The following is a 20,325-nucleotide window of genomic DNA, read 5'->3' on the forward strand; positions in this document are numbered from 1 at the left end:
ATGCGGTGGAAGGGGGTACAGGCCGGGCGTGATGTGGTATTTGCCGTGGGCCAGGAGGAATTCTTTGCTGGGGCCTTTGTGGTGGTCGCCGTCGTCGTCGTCGTTGTCACCGCCGCCGCCGTGGTGGAGGAGGAAGTGTTTGAAGGCGCGGTCGGTCGGGACAAAGAGGGTGTGGTTGTGCTTGGTGTCTTGGAGGAGTTGCTTGATCTCGTCGTGCTTCTCGACGAGGTGGGCGAACCGCGTCGTGTGCTTGTTCTCCTTGATCAGCTCGTAGATGGTCTTGTCCGGGTCGCCGTGGTGGCCGTGCCGGCCGTGTCTGCGGTGCGGGGGCCGGGGGTGCGGGTGCGGGTGGTCTTCCTCCTGCGCCTCGGGGTCGATCAGGGAGAGGAAATCATCCTGGGTGCTGTGCTGGATGCTCTTGGTGATGCGGTCCTCGATCGGGGACATGAGGCTGGTCGGGTTGGGGAGTCCATCCCACCAGGCCTGGACGACATTCTGCTCTGCTGTCTTGTCCTGGTCTGTGGCCAAGGGTGTCTGTTGCTTGCTGACCACGCCAGGCGTGACGAGAGCGGCGGCAGTCGCCGCGAAGAGGAGTGCAAACGGCTTCATGGTCGCTCCTCGGGAAGCTCGGCTATGCACTTACACCGAAAGAGATGATTCAACGATGCGTCTTTCGTATTTAAGACTGATCTAAGACAGGACTCGGGTCCACTAGAACAGGCAGCTGAGAACCCCTTAAATGGTGGTTGCACCTGAGCCCATATTCGGGAAACTCGGGGGCAGAAACAGGCAAAGGCCAGTGACGCGCGGACTCGATCCCGCCCTCGGCGTCATCGATGGCCTGATGGGCCAACTGATTGGTCGTCGACCCCGCGGTTCCAGACTTGCCCAACGCCTCCTTGGAGAGCTGCTGGTACGACCAATGCGGGACACCAAGTAGCAATTGTGCAGCTGGAGTGCGTCATGGTATTTTTGTTTGATTGGGTATCATTGTTCATCGTTACTGTGTAGAGAACGTCTTGCCAGCAACATCATTGTTGTCGTTGCAATGGTGCAGTTTCTCGTGCTTCTACTTGACGCCTCCATCACCCTGATATCAACGGGCTAATAGTCTTGAGCAAGCCAAGCCCCTATCAAAATGGTTACCTAGTTAAAAGTCCCGAAGAAGCTAGAGCTAAGTGAAGCTACACCAGGTTCTTTATTGGTACGTATGTACCCCGGCCGCAAAACAACATTTGTTGGGCTTCAAGCCTTCGACATTTCTCCGCACATATGTGGGAAGTCAGCTCTGTCCGACCATTTGCATACTTTTTGTACTCTCCTCCGACGCTCAAACTCGACGAGCTATTACTTGGAGACTTGGAATCCTTCCACCACCCGGAGCAAGTCTCGGATCGCCTGAGAGATCAATCGTAGAGCTAGTCCGACTATTTCAGTAAACGGATAATCTGGCATTGTCGTACCGGCATGGCTATAGAACCATCCGAGGAGTCTGAGATCTTATCCGATCCTTCAAGGGTTAAAATTCCCGATGACGGGGCCGATCCCACGGAGGCAAGCGTACTCGGCTTGGTACAAGTTGGTCAAAGAGCATACTAAGCGGCAACTTCACATCCGACAACGACCACTTGACGGCAGTTGCCGCGTTTGCGAAGCGTTTTCATGCACAGCTGGGGGACCAGTATTGCGCAGGGCTCTGGAGGGGAGATCTTCTCCAAGGCTTACTCTGGGGTGCCGTCACAGGGCCAAAAGGCCGCGGGCCGCCGGGAAGTCCACTTCTGCGTGCGCTGCTTCGACTTTCGGGGTATTATGAGTATCAGGACAACACAGCGGAGTCTTCTAATGACGAAATGCTGCCGGGGGTTTCTTCCGAGCACCGGGCGCCGTCGTGGAGCTGGGCGGGAGCCAAGTCTGGCGCTGAGTTATCCTGGCCCACCCAATTCTACCGGGGCCCCTACACGTATGCGGCAAAGGTTGTCAGCGTCGAGGTCCGTAGCAAACCCGGTGACGACTTTGGCAGCGTAGAAGGCGGCGAGCTAGTCTTGGAAGCCCCTTATCGCCACCTCCACCTCTGGCTCGGCAGCTACTCGGGTGGTTTATCAAGCCCTGCAAGTCTGGTGTTGAGGGCGCTGACACGGCTGGGGCGGCTGCCGCGTACGAGAAAGCTAGCACAGATCGTCCTCACTAGACCGGATTTCCTCGCCTCGACGTCCAGCAGTCGCTCCGTGACAGTATCGAGCAGCAGCACCAGGTTCACACTTGTCCAGATTGCAAAGACGGATAAAGTGCTCTATCTCCTCATCTTACAGCCGCTGGCGGCAGAACACGATCGCAGCGGGCCGCAACACCGTTACCGTCGAGTCGGATTGCTGGGGCTTCAGCCCTACCAGTATGACGACGACAAGTATGTGGGCGAGGAGATGACAGATCGCCTGGAGGGTGCGGCATATCGTGAAGTCACGCGAGGGGAGTGGCCCAGGGACAGCTTTGTGATAGTCTGATGGTTGCCACAAGGAAGAGCAAATACCGATTTTTTAGGTGGAAGTCGGCACGTACAAAAGTCAGAATCAGGGGTATAATGGGGGGCGCTGCCGGTTTGTCGTAATTAGTATGGGTAGTCTGAAGAGAGTGATAAGATTCTTATCTTAAACATAAAACAACCTCCACAATCATCTCCTCCGACATATAGATCATACCTAGGCATCCTGATGCAAGGAGCCAAGAAGTATGCCCCGGATAAACGTGCCCTGACCCCTGAAGCTGCTCGACCCTAATTACTAAGCCTATATACCTACCTATGGTCAGAGGTCGGCGCCACCAGGCGGTACAAAGCCCTTGACACCTGCGCAGACAGCCCTTGGGTCCCAGCTGCCCATGCCGGCATACAGTCCGCTGTCGCAGTCGTCGCCAACCCAGGGGTTCCATTCCTTGATCTGCTCAACGGTGGCTCCGACGCCTTTCGCGATGGCATCGCATGTGCGGGCTAGATTGAAAGGAGGAGGGTATTAGTTAAACAATCGACCCATTTGTTAGAGATTACAGAGAATACAAAGCACCTACTTCCAGCTCCGCCGCGGTGGATGATTTCAACCCAGCAGTTGCAAGTCGAGATGGAACGGGGGTTCGGCTCCACGACATGAGGGAGGCAGTTGCGGGTGCCTTGAGGGAATTCAAGTTGTCAGCTACCACTTCTGCTTTGCAAACACTCGTGGACCTTTATCCTAGCGTTCGTGCTCACCAGCCATGGCCTTCTTGTCACCGAACATGGTGTGCCAGAGGCAGTACCGGTATTTCGGCAGCCGGCCACACCTGGCGCCCCTGCTGGGATATTTGTATCCGACAAATACCAGTCGGCCGTTTCGGAACTCGTATTCTTTGGTAGGGTGGTTGCAGTTGGCCTGTGGGATATCCCTCTTCACCAGGTATCGTGGAAAGCCATCCTCATCGGTGATGATTGGGGCTGGGTTGGGGTCGCTGCCAGTGTATGCTTTACAGTCTTCAAAGTAGCCAAAGGACGAGGGCTTGTGTGTCTTTTCGGAATCGGTCGAATGGCGGGCTGCCGCGGAGAGAGTCGAAAGGCCCAGCACCACGGCGAGTATGGAGTTTGTGAGGTGAACCATCCTGAATTACTGATCGGAGGTTGTAGGCTGTCGAGGCTATCCGACTATCGCGGTAGGTCCTGGATAACAGCAACCAAACGCGCCGAGAAACACAGTGGGATGAACGAGTTGGATTTTTGTTGGCTCAGGTCTCCCTTGCGCCGTACTTTGTACACCCTCCAAGTCATCCCTGCCAAGGCTGTTGCCTCTTACACACGATCTCTGCATGAATTTGGGTTACTGGGCCACAGGTGGCAAGTTAATTTTAGATACACGCCGGGGTAATTATAGTTAACTAGACGAAGGATCACACTAACAAACACCCAGACACTGAAGAGTTCAGTCGTGACCATGAGGTTGGAAGCAGGTTAGACGGAAAACCCGGGACCGTCTTTGCGCCGGTCGCTGCCGAATGTCGACCAGGTCCGCGACAAAGGTGAAAGAGAAAAAGAATACTGCGCATGTTTCTGTTAACTCGAACCATCAAAATAGAAGTCGGGCCCATGAAGCGCTCACATCCTATGCCAATGATACGGCTCCATAGCGGACCGACAGGAACACAGCCTAAGCTAAAAAGATCTCAGCGGGAACACCAAGCAAAGAAAAAGCTAGATATCTAGTTTCCGGGCTTCCGAATAGTTTTTTTTTCGTTCATCTAATAATCAAATGTTTCGTCGCCACCTACAGCTAGAGTTCGGTTCCTTTTTAGCTACTTGGGGAGTGGCACCTACTTGGACACATCGGGGGGACCTCCGCTTTTTGAGTCTATGAATAAACGGCAGTCTGATTTGAGCACCCCCAAAACTTTGGCACGCGTGCATACGTACCTCGGTGATGCTGTAGCATTGGATAGTATCACACTCATTTTGTAAAATTGCTGGCGTCGCTTCGTTCGTCAGTCGCGCGGCCCTTCGCTACGCTACGGGGCGCTTCCTTCCTCTCTCCCGCTCCTGGCAATTTTCCTGTCCCTCTCCGGAGGACAATCCGGGTTAGGGTTGAATACGGGAGAGACGAAGCGCCAATATCTGTCCGTCGGCCAACAACTCCATCCACTTGAACTTCTCATCACACTTATACCAATCATTTCTATTATATTCTAAGTACTCATGCCTCTACACTCTCTTCGTCGCTACTTATAAACCCACTTAACTCCTCTGAAGGATCCACCCCGGCCACAGCATCTAACGCCTGCAGTCGCCTAGTAGCGTGATCCAATAACTTCAAACCCATGGCTCGTGATGGTGTCTCGCGATAGACCCTGCTGCGGTCGAAGGGTCGCTCAAACATCAGCCCGCCGAGTGTCTTTACTGGGGAAACGGCCACGTAGGAGAGGCCAGAAGCAAACTCTGACGCAGAGATATCGCAGACGACTTTGTCCAGGGTGATGCCCTGTGACTTGTGGACGGTGATCGCATAGCTGACCAGCAGCGGGAACTGCTCTCTTGAACATGAGTTGGCGCCGATCATGAATTCCTGCCGCACTCGGAGGATGGGAACAACCAGCTTCTCTCCACTACGGAGCGGCTCCCCGTTCGGCATCGTGAAGCCCGGGCCGTCGTAGTCATCGAAGGCCACCATGATGACCTCGGGCGGGTCTCGCAGCACGTCGGCACCTTCTTTCCAGGATATGTCGTAGACTGTGCCCTGTGCGCCGTTGACGAGCCCGACGTTGGCCCACAAATTCCGCGTCAGCATCACCCTGCAACCAACACACAAGGGCAAGCGCTTGGCCAAGTTGCCGGCATTTGAGGATTCAACCTTCTCCGCACCAACACCCTCATGCTTTGCCTCGACCTGAATGGCGAGGGCTGTCCAGGCCAAGCATGTGTTGGTGGTTGTACTCGACGACCTGGGCCTTGGTGGGATAGATGCGAAGCGCATCAGCAAAGCTGTCAACCTCCTCGGGTGAGAGCTTGACAGAGCATCTCGAAGCGAGGAGCTCCCAGGAGGGTACCGACACATCAGCCTTTCGCAGTTCTTCCAAGGCCCGCCGGAAAGGAGCCTGGTCTTCGCCCTGCTGCCGCTGTATTGTGGTCAGGAACACGGACTTGTCGAACGAGAGGTACGCGTTGCGCCCGACCATCTCGATATCCTTCAGGTCGTCGCGCGTTGAGTACAGCGGCTTGTTCAGAACAGGGGGAAGCTGGAAGAAGTCCCCGATCAGGATGACGCTGAGGCCGCCGAAGAACTGGCTCGGGATATGGTATGCTGCGACGGTTTAGGTAAGGCAAAGAAACGAAGTCAGGAGAGGGTTTACTTGAAGCTTCCGTTTGTTCCGGCATTTTAAACACTGTGTAACAACCTTCCCATGACCGCGAAGGTCATGAAACTGGCCGATGTCTTTTTCGGTGCGACATCGAGGACACATCTTGCGCGCCACCGATGCGGCGCTGTTGTCCATGATAACTGTCAACAGCGCCCATAGCGGAAGTAAAAGTGTCAAGCGACAATCGGCAAACACTCCGTACGCGGGAAAGTCAATTGACACGCACGTGATTAGGCACGGCTCCAGGCTTGAAGTTTCTGACCAATTGCCGATGGAGGATAAGGCAGGCTCAGACCCGCAATTAACTTATCACTTTCCCATAGTAATTTCCAAAAGTTTGAGCGCAATATTGTCCTCCGGACAGGATTAATGAAGAGAAGGTCTATTTCCACTATAAGGATCGGCTATTCCACTATAATACATCGCGTCTGCCCTCACTTTCTCACCGCCTCCCTGAATAGGCAAGCGGTGACAGAGCTTCGCTGCCTGACCCATCGTCATCGCAGCCCTGCGGTCGCTCTCAATTACTCCCAATCGCTGGAATCGCTGGGATCGCCCAACAACGACGTTTTCGCTCACAATGTCGGTTCTTTATGTCTATCTAGTCTGCTCTATGGCCTCTGGCTGGTCAGAATCATTGCTTAAGCTCATAGTTAGTAGTTAAAAGTGATACGTTTCGATAGAGCTCAAGAGCTCACCAAGGCGCCAAAAATGCAGTGGGTATGTGTCTCGGAGCCTACTTGCTCCGTGGCGCGATTGACTTGAAAGTGGTGAGTTGGTGAAGGAGAGAAAGGCAGTTGAGGTGGGGTGGCAGAATAGATAGGGGACCTGCCGCTGTGGCAGAATCACTGATGTACCTTTTTGTCAGGGTTAGGGTTATGTATAGAGATTATAGTGGAAATAGCCAAGCCTTATAGTGGAAATAGACCTTCTCTTAATGAAAGCTATTATGGAACCCAATATTACGTCTCTCATTGGGTATCTAGGTAATTACATAGGTAGGTGAGATCTAGTACATCTGGCTGCCACTGCCCACCTGAGTGAGCCGGCGAAGGATCTAGGTGGCCTGAAATGCCTAGGTAGATTTTTGAAAATGACCGCGTCAACACTCGCCACACCCCACTAATAAATCAAGCCTTTGCAGCAAAAAAACAAACTCCTCCCAACTGAGTTTTCCGCTTCCCCTTCCCCGACTTTCCCTCGTCAACCACAGCCTCACCCCCCCTCTCTCCAACCCCTCAAACCCCACACCCCCGCTAACAATACTTACAAACCGTCTCCGGACAATACCCCCGATTACACGCAAAACTACACAGCCCCACGTACCCCCCACCGCCGGGGACCAGCGGACAGCCGTCCATCCCATTGGATGCGGGCGGCTTGCCGGGCACGCCGTAGGAGGTGCACTGGCAGGGGCCCGGCGGGCAGTAGCCGAAGCTGCAGGCGAAGCTGCAGAGATCGGCGTAGGCGTCGGATTCGCCGTCGGCGTGGGTGCCGCCGTTGCAGGATCCTGTGGAGGGGTGTGGTGTGGTTAGCGGGACTGACTGGAAGTGGGCTCTCTGGAAGTTGCTGGGTTTGGGGGAGGGATTGGAAAGGGGGGGGGGGGGGGGTGGAACAGGGGAAGGGCGGGAGGGCTGACATGTGGCGGAGGTGGTAATCGCGAGGAGCAGGGCGAGTACGGGGAGAAGGATGATGCTGGACATGGTGGGGGGCTTACCGCCGGGAGTTGGGCAAGCTGCTTGTTTGGGTTGGCTGGGGGGTCGCGGTGCTGGTCGGGTCGGATTCCGTGGCTCCCTGGCCCGGTGTGGCGGTGGGCTGCTCGGTTGCCGACAAGGTGAGGGTCGGGTTCGCTTCGGCATAGCACTCGGCGTTGATGAGCGTGTGGTTCAGAAAGACGGCGCCGCCCAAGACCCCAAAGTTGGAGGCTTCGTACCACATGATGGGGCACTCCTCGGCGATGCGGATGACACTGGCGCTGTTGGCCGCCCACCATGAAGATGCGCTGCGGGCGTACTGTGTGTACGCTGGGAGGAGCGAAGCGGGCATGGCCGTGGTGAAGCCGCACCACCGCGATTTGTCGGGGAAGGCGCAGGGGTAGTCATAGGTCCCGGATGTGAGGCAGGTCTGGATCAAGCTGGAGCCGAATGAATCATGGGCCTCCCGTAGCTCTCCGGTCGGCATCGGCACGGAGAGATAGGTCATGGGGTCCTCAGTTGCGCATCGCCACGGATCTGTTTCGCTGGCGTCAGGGGCCGCCGTGGGAGCAACTATCGGGTGTAGGTCGGTATAGTCGATCGACGCCGTGTCCGTGAGGCCGGAGACGGTGGCCGCGAAGCTGGCGAGCGCCAGTATGAGGGCTGCTGTTCTCGCCATGCTGGTGTGCGTATGAACGGTATCATGGATCGTGGCTCGTAACCGCAGAGCTTGGAAGTAGGCCGAACGAGTGAGGAAGTCAAGCTGAGGAAGCAGTCTTGTACCATCGGTCCACCCCCGTCGCAGATGAGCTATGGGACGGCTGATGGGATGGGGGCGGAAAAAAAGACGCCAGAAAAATGCCGTACATAGGTAAGACACTTAGTAGCCCAGAGACAGCAGACTTTGCCCCTGTCTGCGTGCATGTACCTGTACACACCTCCATGATCCTATGGGGTGCCTTGGCAAGTGGAACCGAAGAGCCGAACCATGAAAGTGTCCCCACCTCTCTCGAAAACACGGCGGCTAGGCCAGTCAGGAGATTTTGCCCTTGCACCTTGGCAAATGCAATTTCAACACAAAGTTCCTGAAATAGAAGACTGTTTATTCGTGAGGTCTGAGGCCTTCGGCAGAGAGTCCGAAAGCCGTCGGAGGCGGAATTCACTCGTCATCATAACGCCGGGAGTCTGCGTAGTCCGGACAGCGTTCCTCGAACAGGTCCTGGACTGCCTTCAAACAATCCTGCTTGCGGTAGCGTTCCATATCTGGCCACCCGTGTGCCCGATAAACGGCCTGCACCATGGGGAGGCCCTCTCTGCCTTGCCCCGCCCTAGACATGAGTTGCTCAATGACGTCGGCATGGTACACTTTACGCGGGCTGATGGGAACATAATTCAGCTGCCGGAACTGGCCTTTGAGAATCTCGAAGAAATCGGGGATAGTCCACGCAACTGATTCATCCAGGCGCCAATTCATGATCTCGACGTCGGAGTCGTCTTCGTACTCGTCACCGATGATGGGCTCCCGAGGGGGATTGTTCTTGATGTCGCTGTGGCAGTCGTCCCAGTAGATTATACCGAGCTTGGTATCGAGCAGGAATGCCAGGTTACGGAACCCGCCATCGGTGAGGCCGACGACATGTGGGGATATAGATTCCGGGAGCCCACCCTCGGTCGTGCTTCTCAGATCCTCGGCCGGCAGTTCACCGAGGGCGATGGAGTGAGCGATGTCTCGCCAATCAGCAAAGCGACATCCGGGGGCACCCTCATAAACCCAGTCACTGCTGGCCCGAATGTAAGGAAGATGGCGGAGCAACGAGATGACTTCGTCCGTTTTTCCTAACCCACTGAGGGCCTCGGTGTTGATCTCAGGCCAGCCCTCTTCGGGGGGTTCGGCGACGTAGCACTCGTTGAGGTACATGCGGGTAAGAAAGCGGTAGTACTCTCGAACAGCGGCAATGGTCGCCTCGCGCGAGTAACTAACCTCATCGAGCTGGGGCATTTCGCTTGTTGGGGGCCGCGGGGATGTGAACGAGTGAGATCGTCGTCGGTATGGCCGTCGGACCGTCGCGAAGATTCAAACGAGTTGTCAAGTGGATGCGAAAGGAGGGCAAGGGCAAGGCTGCAAGGTCATTCGTGCCTGGTAGCCTGGGAAGAGACAGGATTCACAGGAAGAAAACTTAGAAAAGGCCTGACGTCGGATCGAATTCCGCTCGGTCGCGGGCCGATGTCCGTAGTTTCCTGGCAGGGAATCACCGAGTGCACCACTAGTGATCTTGGCAGCCCTCGAAAGCTGTATCCTCGTGTGTCAATTGGATGGCTGAAACGACGCGCTGGTGGGTGTAAGCCCAATGCTTGAAAATAATACCGGGAGACCGAACGAGCAACCAAAGAAGTGGAGTCCTCTCTCCACTTCGCTCTCTCCCTTTCAGCCCCCACCCCCAAGCACAAGCTTCACGCCAAGGGAATTGACGGCACTTGACTTGTCGCGAACTTCATATAACCACTTTCGTTGGAAAGAAAAAAAAGAAAAAAAAGAAGGAACGCGATCGCGGCATGAGATGCCACCCGCCATACACATACGGAAAACAGAAACGAGACAGATCTTGCACAATAATATGCGTTACGGCCCTGGGGCTTACTTAGTACGAGTGCCCAAGTTCTCAGTTGCTCTCGAGTCCTGACACTCGGGCAGTGGGGGCCAAAAGCTGACAGCCTCTTGTGTCCGACTCCGAGACGGTGAGACCTGGTCGCCAGGATGTGATCGGCACGGCCTGTTGGTGCAAGCTTTAACTAATTTCCTTCGAAGATGTACAGATACATGTTTCTCGGGAATAGACGGGGAAAGCGTTACAGATGGCACCCAGGCGCACTCATCTCAGAGCTCCATCCTGGGACTTGGTGCGTGAAGATGCCCCTATATATCAACGTTGGCGCCGGCTGTTGGTGGGAGCCACATTGGAGTACGTGCCCCTGAATCCCACATTCTCACCTATTTTCGCCCGCCAGACTGACGACGTTGAAGAGGCCAGTTCTTCTCATGTCGGGCCCTCTTGTGAAAGTGCGGGTTGTGGCGAGGGCACTCGCGGCATCCCTCGTTCTTGGAACCCATGTCGTCCACGCTGCCTTGAACCTCGATGGGACTCAGGCTGTGGCACCAGCCGGCGACGGTGACCCATCGCCCATCAGCGACCCTCGGGCTTACGACCCTAGCCAGCATGATTGTCCGCTCCCTTGTGTCGACTACGCCAATATTCACAGCTGGACTCCATACCTGTCAGTTGACCGCCTCCGCCGTTGCGAGGAGCCTCTGCTACTCCAGTTCTCGGTGACGCAACCTCTGGACGATCCGGCTTCCACCATCTTGATTCGCAGCTGCGCACTCAACACCACTTCTCACCAAGCTTTTGGAACGGCCTCGGCCCGTGATCCAAGGCCTGTGGCAAACCCCAAGAAGTCGGAGAAGTTCTTCGCTCCTCGGGTTGAACTCGTCTCCAGCCTGCCTTGATTCCCCAGCCGAAATCCGAGGGGCCTCCATACAAGTGACCGTCAGCACCGATGGCGGCGACGGGGAAACCCCCCCCGACATTGCTCGTCTGTTGGAGGGCATGGGGGAGTTCTTCAGCGCCCAAGACAACTGTGATGAGAACTTCCTGTTTGCCTGGCACAAGCAAACGGCTGCGGCCCTTTACATTGGCGCGGCTCTCGGCAAGCCTACCGCTACGTCGGCCATAACAGCGCTCAAAAGTCGTTTTCGGCTCGAATCTGCGGTGCCCAACCACACCATTGCTCAGCTCTGCGGCAATAAGGAGCGGCCAGGAGATGTGTTTGGCATCGCGATCGGCGCGTCCGCCAATCTTGCAGCGCTCCAAAGCACAGCTCTAGCATGGAGCAAGGGAATTTGTGCCGCGGGCGGGGACCTCAAAGGCGCCGGTGACCTAAAAGGGGCGAAAGTCTTCAAGGTTGCGGGGGCGCCGATAGTGACAGGGAGCAACAACAACACCAACAACAAGTCTTTCGACGGTAATGCCACGACATCTTCCGCAGCGGGCTTTACTCAACTCCCTCGGCAGCGCCGGGCCCGGAACGGCCAGATAGACCGGAGAGCCACCTGCCGTTATATCCAAGTTGTGGCAGGGGACGGCTGCGATACCCTCGTAGCCCGCTGTGGCATCTCAGCTGCCAATTTCTACAAGTACAACCCGGCAGCCGATCTCTGCGGTACCCTTATGCCGGACGACTATGTGTGTTGTTCGGCAGGCGACCCTTACAAGCCCCAGCCGCCGCAGCCAGATCTGGATGGCACCTGCGCGACACACCTCATCCAGAACGGGGACACGTGCGATGTACTAGCCAAGCGGTACCACGTCACAACCAGCGAGCTGGAAGCGTGGAACAAGGGCAAGACATGGGGTTGGACGGAATGCAAGGACATGCTCCTCGGCTACAACATGTGCATCAGCGACGGCTTCGCGCCCTTGCCCCCGCCCCAGGAGGGAGCCAGCTGCGGCCCGTTAGTCCCCGGAACACAGCTGCCACCCGATTTTGACCGGTGGAAAAACGCAATGGGCGAGCTCAACCCCTGCCCTCTCAAAGCTTGTTGCAGCAATTGGGGGTTCTGTGGTCCGTTCCCCGCCCACTGCGAGATCCACGCGCCCGAAGGGGGCGGGCCGGGAAGCAAGGAGAAGGGCTACCAGAACACGTGTGTCTCCAACTGCGGGACCGACATTAAGGTCAACTCGGGACCGCCCGCGGCCTTCCAGCGGATCGGGTACTACGAGTCGTACAACATGAAGCGCGACTGCTTGTGGCTTAGCTCCAAGGCAGCCAACACCGACGGTAGCTACACCCACATACACTGGTCCTTCGCCGAGATCGACCCGATCGGTTGGAAGGTTGTTCTCACAGACCCCTACAACCAGTGGGCCGACTTCAAGGCCCTGCCCAACGTGAAGCGTATCCTCGCGTTTGGCGGCTGGGCCTACTCGACCGAAGCGGCGACCTTTAATATCATCCGCTCGGCCATCCTCGACAACGGCGCCGTTTTCGCCTCCAACATTGCCAAGTTCCTCGACGACGAAGGGCTCGACGGCGTCGATATCGACTGGGAGTATCCCGGCGTAAGTATTAAGTATTTCCAGGATACCTACTATAGCAACCTTTGGCTGACCGAACGTGTTTCCCGTGTAATGCAGGCCCCCGATATCGACGTGGGCGGCCAACCCATCGGCCAAAAGGGAGACGGCGCAGGATATCTCGCTTTCCTCACCACGCTGAAGCAGAAGGTCGGCGCCAAAAAGTCGGTCTCGATTGCCGCGCCAGCCTCGTTTTGGTACCTGCAGGCCTTCCCCATCGACCGCATCGCGGCGCAGATCGACTACATCGTCTTCATGACCTACGACCTGCACGGCCAGTGGGATTATGGCAACGCCGACGCATACGACGCGTGCCCGTCCGGAAAGTGCATCCGGAGTCACGGTAGGGCCGATTGACCCCTGGAACCCCAGAAATATGAGCTTGTGAAGTGATGGGATCTCAAATGCTGACTTGCCTCGTCCCATGAATGCAGTGAACTTGACCGAGACGCGTAGCTCGCTTTCCATCAGTCTGTATCCCCCTACACCCATGGCATACCACCAGGAGTGCTAACCAGGTATGGCCACGAGATAGTTACCAAGGCCGGCGTGCCCAACAATAAGATTTTCGTCGGCGAAGCTAGCTACGGCCGCTCGTTCCACATGGCCCAAGACGGCTGCTGGGGGCCCATGTGCGAGTTTACCGGGACAAGACTCGTATCCGACGCACACCCTGGCCGTTGCACGAACACACCCGGCTATCTTGGGTACGCCGAGATTATGGAAATTCTCGCCCGGAGCGGAAGAGAGGCACGCGGATTCCACGACGACGCCTCTGACACGGACGTTCTGCTATATAAGGGTGTGTTGAGCCGCCTTTCTCCCCTCGCTCCCAAGGTGCTAATGCTGGTTCGTCAGGGGACTATGTCAGCTACATGACGCCGACGTCCAAGGAGGCTCGACGAGCCGAGTGGAAGAAGCTGAATTTTGCGGGCACCATTGATTGGGCTGTTGACCTACAAAGGTTCGGCGAAGAAGACAAAGCCGTCCCCACCGACCTGCCCAGCCCGGGAGAGGAGGGTTGCATTTGGGGGGAAGATCTCACCACCAACACGGATACCCTCTGTGAATTCGCCTGCACCTATGGCTTTTGCCCATCCTCACTTTGTGAGTGCACTGAGACAGGCCCGCTCCCGCCTTTCCCACCCGAAAAAAAAGGAGTGAATATATCCAACATCATCGCCTGGGACGATGAAGATGTTGAGCTGAACCAGCTTTGCAAATTTGGGTGCAAGTACGGCGTCTGCCCGGGCGACGTTTGCACGACACCGATTGTTGACCTCGACCCTGGTGATGACCCCGGGGACGCTATGAACGACCCAAACTACGTCGACACTGGAGATACTCGCTATTCGAACCGGATGGGCTGTGTCCTCTCACAGGATCCGCGAGAGTGGGGGCGGTCAATAGCGGCGTGCAAATCGGTGTGTGCGCCGTACATTGCGGAGGCTGAGGCTGAGAACAGGACTACAAACTACGGGTGTGTGGTCTGGCAACCAAAGGGCGCTCCAGATCCGTACCACACGATTACCGGACTGCCTGGAAAGTGGGCAAATGGCGAATGCAACTGCGATAACGTTGTCATTAATGAGATTGCCGACACGGTAATCGAAGCAATGCCCGCCATTGCTCAGGTAAGTCCTAGCGAACCATCGCCGCCGTCCGGCCACCTTCACACTGGCGTACTAACTCGAGCCAGACGGCCTGCTATATCGTCATGTCATCTTTCAAGTTGGTCCTCGACATTGGGACGACTATCGCAACCGGCGGGACCGGCCGGGTCTTGACCGCCGGTTTAGGTATGTAGCTCAAACACTCCCTTTTCCCCTTTCTTTAAAAACATGCTAGTCAGCTCACTCATGCTGGTCCTCTACAGATTTGCTCCTCACTGCTGCGGAAATGGCCTCGTACATTTATCCAGAGACCGAAGATCCCGAAGGAGCCTTCTCATGGTGGCTCTCTCCATGCGGAGGCACAGATCTGGTCCCGGACGAGGTCAAAGAAGTGTTCGACATCCTCAACTCCATTGCTGATGGTATATCGAGCTTCAAAAAGCCCAAGAATATCCCCAAGGGATCCGGAAGAAAGGGAGATTCGGGCAACCCCAACGACCAGACCACGCCCCGAGCCCCCGGCCCCAACCGTGGCCCCAAACCGAAATGCGAGATAGCCACGTCCAAAAAATCCCAACGACTTTATGCGGGCCGCAACGTTCTCCGGATTTTGGAGTGTGTTAAAGACGAAACCAAAACGACCGAGTACATCATTACATCCATCATTTCGGCACAAAATGCAGTCGCTACTCAGGTCCAACATCAGTGCAAGGCGGCCTGGAAACAGGCCTGCTATCATTACAGCTCGGCCATCCGGGTGAATCCCCAATGGGCCGTGCTAACATGCCCTCCCGAGGCCGCGACAACGGCCAAGCTCCGTACCGTGGATTCGCCAGCTCTACACAAGTGGGAAAATGAGCACAATGGCGCTGGTTGGAAAATAAAAAACTGCGACAGAGACGAATTCCCCCCGGCATATTTCCTAAATGATCAGATGCCCGAGTGGTACTTGGGCGGGCAAGACAAGCGAGGCCAGCTGGTGCGATATATCCCCAACAGGCAGAACCAAGACGCTGGCAACGGCATGTTCAAGCGCGTCTGTTTCAACGGTCCCGTCAAGGCCTTGTCCGACCGCGACTTCAAGGATAAGGTCGTGCGCGCCCCCGCACATCTGACCTCGGTCGTCGTCGTCAACAAGGTTAAAACAAGAACCCTGGCCGCCGTCACCGTGGACGAATGGCCCGAGTTTGCCATCACGGCCTGGGACCACGCGGCCAACCCACCCGTCGACGACGGCCTCTCGGACAACCCGTGCTGGCCCAAGGCCTACGCGCCCACCGATCCGGGCTTTGCCCTGTTGAAAATCGACCCTTGGTACCAGGCTCACCCAAACGCGCTTAAATGGAAGTACGATGAGGACTACGTCCAGGGTACGAACGGAGACTGAGCGAAGGTTCTGCACCCGGAGGGTGCGTAGAAGGGACTTGGACGGTGGGGTTGGATGGTATTTGTGGTGGTGGAAGACGGGACGATGGAAAAGATGTCATATGGCAGGGGCCAGGGGTGAAGGAAAACACAGCGTCCGAAAGCCCTCTACTTACTTTGTAGAATTGACGGCGAGTAGATGCGGACCGAAACATCACTCGGGCAGATAGGTTGAATGGTGGTAAAAATATTCTTTACGATATCCAGAGCAGGCCATCCGTTTTGAACCTTTCTTTTGCTTCAACCATCATTTGAACCCTCAGCCTTGGTAACACAAGAGTACATCCCTAGCGCGGCAACACGGCGGGCCCTCGTTATTCATCTGAGGTACCGATATTGTTTGTTGATGGAGGCCAGAAGAAAAAGGGGTGCTTCAGCCCGGGTATAACACCACTGTCTGCAGTTTCCGTGCTACAGTGGGTGGTGCCCGCGGCAGTGGCCGTGGTGGTGAGTTGTCCGACAGGATGCTTCCACGCTATAACAGCTCGGAGGCGAGGAGAGACATCAAAGGTGACACTCTCTGGCCAAGAAAAAAAATAAAAATAAAAAAAGCCGAACTTCAAATCGAGGTGCCACCGAAACCTTGGACTAGAGGGACGAAAAGAAAGCCATTCGAAAGCCCAAAGTTATTTTGCTCGGTTTTCTTTGCCTCTTCTTTTTCTCGGTTTCTTTAACGTCTTCCTCTATTCCTTCCTCTATTCTTGATTTCTTGCTCCCCTTTCGAGTTCGGCTTTTTTGGACCAAAGGTGAGCCCAGTGATTGGGCCGTTCTTCGCCCTTGGTGCCGTTGCACGTTGTGATGTGGCGTTGGGAGGGGAGACCCGGGCAGATGGGCCCCGAAATGCTTGGCGCAGGGAAGATCGCTGGGTTGTTCAATGGGGTCAAGTCGACAATTTTGTTAGCCCAGGTACTACTTCGTGCCTTCGTTCGTCCCATCTTCGTCCAATTTCGTGCGGCCTCCTCTTTCATGTGCCGATGGCTTGGATTGCTTCGTGTACGCCTAACCATCTCCCTCTCAACGGGATGACGAGGCAATCATGGTTTGCTCTGAGACGGGTTGACCATTGATTTGGTCCGGGTGCTCTTGAGGGCCTGATCTGGGCTGTTTGAGAGGTGCATCACCCAAATCACCAACTGCATAACTCGGCACAGTCGGGGTAGGTTGGCGGGGTTGACAGCAACCCTCCCAAGCTCCCACCAAGCTCTCCAACAAGTCTCCAAGTTCCATGTTTTTTTGGGGGAGGCAACCAATTCGGGTTTGTCACGACCCCTGCCGCTGGCCAGCGCAACGCCTGCTCGTGGCCCGTGGCCACACGAGCCATCCCGTCACACCCACGCTCGAGCCACTCCAGAAGCGGCCTAGCCCCTCGCCTCCTGTCCGTGAGGCTGATGGTTTGACGGCTGTAAATGACGGCCGCCCAGGGCGGCCAGGGTGTGCCAGGGTATGCCAGCCAGGGTGCGAATGTGTTGCCTGAGGTGTCGAGGGTCACAGTCCGCGGGTTTCCCAACCTGCACCTGGCTGCAGGGAACCCAACTTGAAAGTCGACCGAACCCACTCATCCACTCAGGCCTCCTCCTCCCATCTCACTCACTCTTCGTCCCATCATCTCACCTTCCACAACCTTAACCACCTACCATGGACCCCTCAATCGTCGTTTACTCAACTTTCTAGCACCGGCTAGAGGCAGCAGTGCCCTCGCTCATCGCCGCCATTTCTTCTGCAATTTTCATCATTTGCTACACACCCCTCGAGTAATTGAGAGAGCACCAACTGCATTCACACAGACGGAAGTCGGGAATCGGGAGTCGTGCTGGTCTTTCGGGGCCTCCGTGGAGCGAATTACAGCGGAGTACTTCGTAGCAGGGTGCTGGCACAGCCTCGTCCCGCGCCCGCACACCCGACCTCGAGCCGGCCCATCACACTGTGGCTGGGGTTCCGCCCCCTGTTCAACCATCCTAAACCGCGATTGATAGTTCTCGTTTTCTCAACTTTCTAGAAACTTGGTTTTCTCAATTACGCAAAGAGCTCTGTGAGCTTTCGATTCATGCACAAGCTGCAGCAGCGCGCCGCAGCAGCTCTGGCTGCGAGGCCGCTCGCTCGGTCCATGCTTGTTCCAAGAGCTAGCCCGCTTTCCCCGGGCGGCATCGCTGGGGCTGTGGTCGGGTCGGTTGTCGGCGCACTCCTCATCGCGTTCTGTATCTTCCCCTTCGTCATCCGTGCCAGACGCCGACGGCTCGCCCACCATGACGATCCCGGTCTGGCCGAGATGGGGCAGGGTCCCGGAGGCCCCATCTTCAACCCTCAAGATGTAGATGACAACTCCTACAAAAGGTACTCGGGATCCGGCCCCGAGACCGCCACCGCTCAAGACGCCCCGCAACCCACGGACCCAAACCACAAACCTCAGTCGACCCTCCCCCAGGGCGTCAACGTCGAGCACGGCCTACCCTCACCCGTCTCGTCACCCACCTCACCGACTGACCCGTCACCTTTGACGGCTACCGCTCCCACCCAACCACCGGCCGAGCCCTCGTCCAAAGGATCTAGGGCCACCGCCGACCGTGAGAGCACTCGCCAAGTCAGTGTTAGTGACTCGTATGGGCCACCAAGCCGCGAGCTCACCAACATCGCTGCTGTTGGCATCACTGAAGAGCCCGAGTCCTTCGAGCGCCCTTCTAATTCCTCCGAGCACAGTCACTTCCCTCACCTCAGAGAGTCTCTCCGTGGACTAATCCACGGCCGCCGCCGCTCTTCCCACCAGCGTCGGGACAGCAAACGGTCTACTCAAGCTGGCACCGACGGAGCGCGTTCGCCGTCCGTCATCACCAGCGACCTTCTCCCCCAGCCCGAACCCCAGCAAACAATATCCGGCTTTGAGATCGACATAGAGACCCCCGGCTTGGCTTGGGATTACTATCACGACCCGACCTTGGGCATTGAACTGTCCGACACGTACCCGCAGTCCACACCGACCGCAACCTCTACCAGCGTTGCCCCGCCTGCGCCTGTGCCAACTTCGGCTCCAGCGAATCCCGTCTTTCCGGTCAATCAAGCTGCTGTGGCGGGAGCAGACAGCATCCCACTCGACAGTGATACGACAGCCTCGCCTGGTGTCTTCAGCAGACAAAATACTTTCCTGCAGGGCAGGAGATTCCCCGGGCCGTTACAGCGCACCGACAGCTTACCACCTCCGGCCATCGTGTCCGACCTTCCCAGCCCGCCCCTCCAATACACCTTTGCCGGGCCAAGCGGTAATCCGATGGAGATGATGAAGCCAACTAACCCCGCCGAGAACGCATGGATGCTAGAGCACGAGATGCGCATGATTCAAAACTCGCCGCCGCCGCCGGCACCAGAGCCTGTCCCCTACATCTCGATGCCAGTGGAGGAAATGGCTGGCCAGATGTTCGACAACGACCTCAAAGCCCAGTTCCAAGCGCAGTACCAGGCTACTTACCAACCGTACCAGTCACCCCCACCCACCATATCGGAAAACGGGTTTCAGGTTCATGAGGAGTCGATGGCCTATTACACCACCAACTTGACGACTTCCGATTACTCGACGCCACCGCCCTCCCACGGGCCATCCACCGAGAACACACCAGAAACGAGGTTGACGCCCTACACGGCCTCCCCCTCCCCGCCGGCCGAGATGGAGCCTACTATCAACAGCCACCTAATGCCGTCGCCGGGTCTTTCGGCCGGGCCGTCGCCGACGCCAGGCCTCTCACCATCGCCGGGTCCGTCTCCGGGGTTGTCGCCCATGCCATCCCCGAGCCATTCCCCGGGAACGTCTCCAGGCCGCTCGCCCGGCAGATCTCCGGGTCGGTCCCCGGGTAGGACCCCGGCCGGGCCCCCTTATGTCTGTGCCTGTGGCGTCGTAAAGAACTCGCTTCACCAGTTCAAGTAAGTGGAACTCTTGATCTTTTTTTTTTTTTCTCGAGCGAAACTGACAACCATTGCAGCCACCACCGACGCTACCATGAACGGCCGTGCACATGCGAGCATGAAGGGTGTGGGCGAAGCTTTGGCACGATCACGCATCTGAAACGCCACATCAACGACAAGCACACGAAAACCCGCAAATTCTACTGCACCCAGCCAGGATGCGATTATTCCAGGCAGGGCACAAAATCCTTCCCCAGGAAGGACAACTGGAAGAGGCACATGTTGAAGAAGCACTCGATCGATCCGCAGAACATGACCGACGAAGATGATCTGGGCGATATCGGCATGGACTATCCCTGAACGGTCAACAACGACCGGGTGGTGGCAGAACACGGAGGTGGCATTGTTGTGATATTTCGCCATTCATTCATTTCGGACGGTCTCGGCGTTGGAACCGGAGCATTGCCCGCACATCTTGGCCCCAACACGGGGCAAGATAGGACGGGGGTCGGGCGGGCACCGATGGGATACTGCTTGCTGAGGCAGGCGGTTCTAAAACAGGCTCAGGGCCGAGTCTCGGGCAGGATTATACAGCACGCCTGAGGGCTGCGGGTGGTTTCGGTGGCCGATGACAAAACAACGGCAGGGCGTTATTTGGAGGGCACATTCATGGGCGGGAGTTTTGTGTATGGGTGTATATCTATTGTT

At 56.6% G+C, this 20,325-nt stretch overlaps 8 protein-coding genes across 8 annotated transcripts in view; 4 read left to right on the top strand and 4 right to left on the bottom strand.

Annotated features, from left to right (window-relative positions):
- CHGG_06355 (uncharacterized protein) overlaps positions 1-609 on the bottom strand; it is a gene marked incomplete at both ends in the record, with an annotated part of 990 nt that extends 381 nt beyond the window's left edge. Inside the window, one exon of the mRNA XM_001222449.1 lies at positions 20-609. Coding sequence (XP_001222450.1) covers positions 20-609 — 590 coding nt within the window. The remainder of the gene's footprint in view (positions 1-19) is intronic.
- Positions 610-1,850: 1,241 nt separating this feature from the next.
- Positions 1,851-2,501, top strand: CHGG_06356 (uncharacterized protein; the record flags this gene model as incomplete). The annotated part of the gene is made up of 1 exon (XM_001222450.1): positions 1,851-2,501. One exon carries the CDS (start codon positions 1,851-1,853, stop codon positions 2,499-2,501), a length of 651 nt encoding a protein of 216 aa, XP_001222451.1.
- A 300-nt stretch (positions 2,502-2,801) lies between these two features.
- CHGG_06357 (uncharacterized protein) lies at positions 2,802-3,620 on the bottom strand (the record flags this gene model as incomplete). Its single annotated transcript, XM_001222451.1, has 3 exons — positions 2,802-2,983; positions 3,061-3,159; positions 3,239-3,620. The coding sequence occupies 3 exons, from the start codon at positions 3,618-3,620 to the stop codon at positions 2,802-2,804; spliced, it is 663 nt and encodes a 220-aa protein (XP_001222452.1).
- A 706-nt stretch (positions 3,621-4,326) lies between these two features.
- On the bottom strand, positions 4,327-8,238 carry CHGG_06358 (uncharacterized protein; the record flags this gene model as incomplete). Its single annotated transcript, XM_001222452.1, has 7 exons — positions 4,327-4,364; positions 4,427-4,436; positions 4,716-5,393; positions 5,449-5,807; positions 6,312-6,439; positions 7,192-7,434; positions 7,583-8,238. The coding sequence occupies 7 exons, from the start codon at positions 8,236-8,238 to the stop codon at positions 4,327-4,329; spliced, it is 2,112 nt and encodes a 703-aa protein (XP_001222453.1).
- A 480-nt stretch (positions 8,239-8,718) lies between these two features.
- Positions 8,719-9,558, bottom strand: CHGG_06359 (uncharacterized protein; the record flags this gene model as incomplete). The annotated part of the gene is made up of 1 exon (XM_001222453.1): positions 8,719-9,558. The coding sequence occupies one exon, from the start codon at positions 9,556-9,558 to the stop codon at positions 8,719-8,721; it is 840 nt and encodes a 279-aa protein (XP_001222454.1).
- Positions 9,559-10,596: 1,038 nt separating this feature from the next.
- On the top strand, positions 10,597-13,048 carry CHGG_06360 (uncharacterized protein; the record flags this gene model as incomplete). Its single annotated transcript, XM_001222454.1, has 2 exons — positions 10,597-11,037; positions 11,162-13,048. 2 exons carry the CDS (start codon positions 10,597-10,599, stop codon positions 13,046-13,048), a joined length of 2,328 nt encoding a protein of 775 aa, XP_001222455.1.
- A 518-nt stretch (positions 13,049-13,566) lies between these two features.
- On the top strand, positions 13,567-15,691 carry CHGG_06361 (uncharacterized protein; the record flags this gene model as incomplete). Its single annotated transcript, XM_001222455.1, has 4 exons — positions 13,567-13,711; positions 13,817-14,325; positions 14,391-14,490; positions 14,568-15,691. The coding sequence occupies 4 exons, from the start codon at positions 13,567-13,569 to the stop codon at positions 15,689-15,691; spliced, it is 1,878 nt and encodes a 625-aa protein (XP_001222456.1).
- Positions 15,692-17,773: 2,082 nt separating this feature from the next.
- On the top strand, positions 17,774-19,977 carry CHGG_06362 (uncharacterized protein; the record flags this gene model as incomplete). Its single annotated transcript, XM_001222456.1, has 2 exons — positions 17,774-19,635; positions 19,695-19,977. 2 exons carry the CDS (start codon positions 17,774-17,776, stop codon positions 19,975-19,977), a joined length of 2,145 nt encoding a protein of 714 aa, XP_001222457.1.
- Positions 19,978-20,325: the final 348 nt, after the last annotated feature.

This window comes from Chaetomium globosum, genomic scaffold (genome assembly GCF_000143365.1).
Source record: "Chaetomium globosum CBS 148.51 scaffold_3 genomic scaffold, whole genome shotgun sequence".
NCBI lineage: Eukaryota > Fungi > Ascomycota > Sordariomycetes > Sordariales > Chaetomiaceae > Chaetomium > Chaetomium globosum.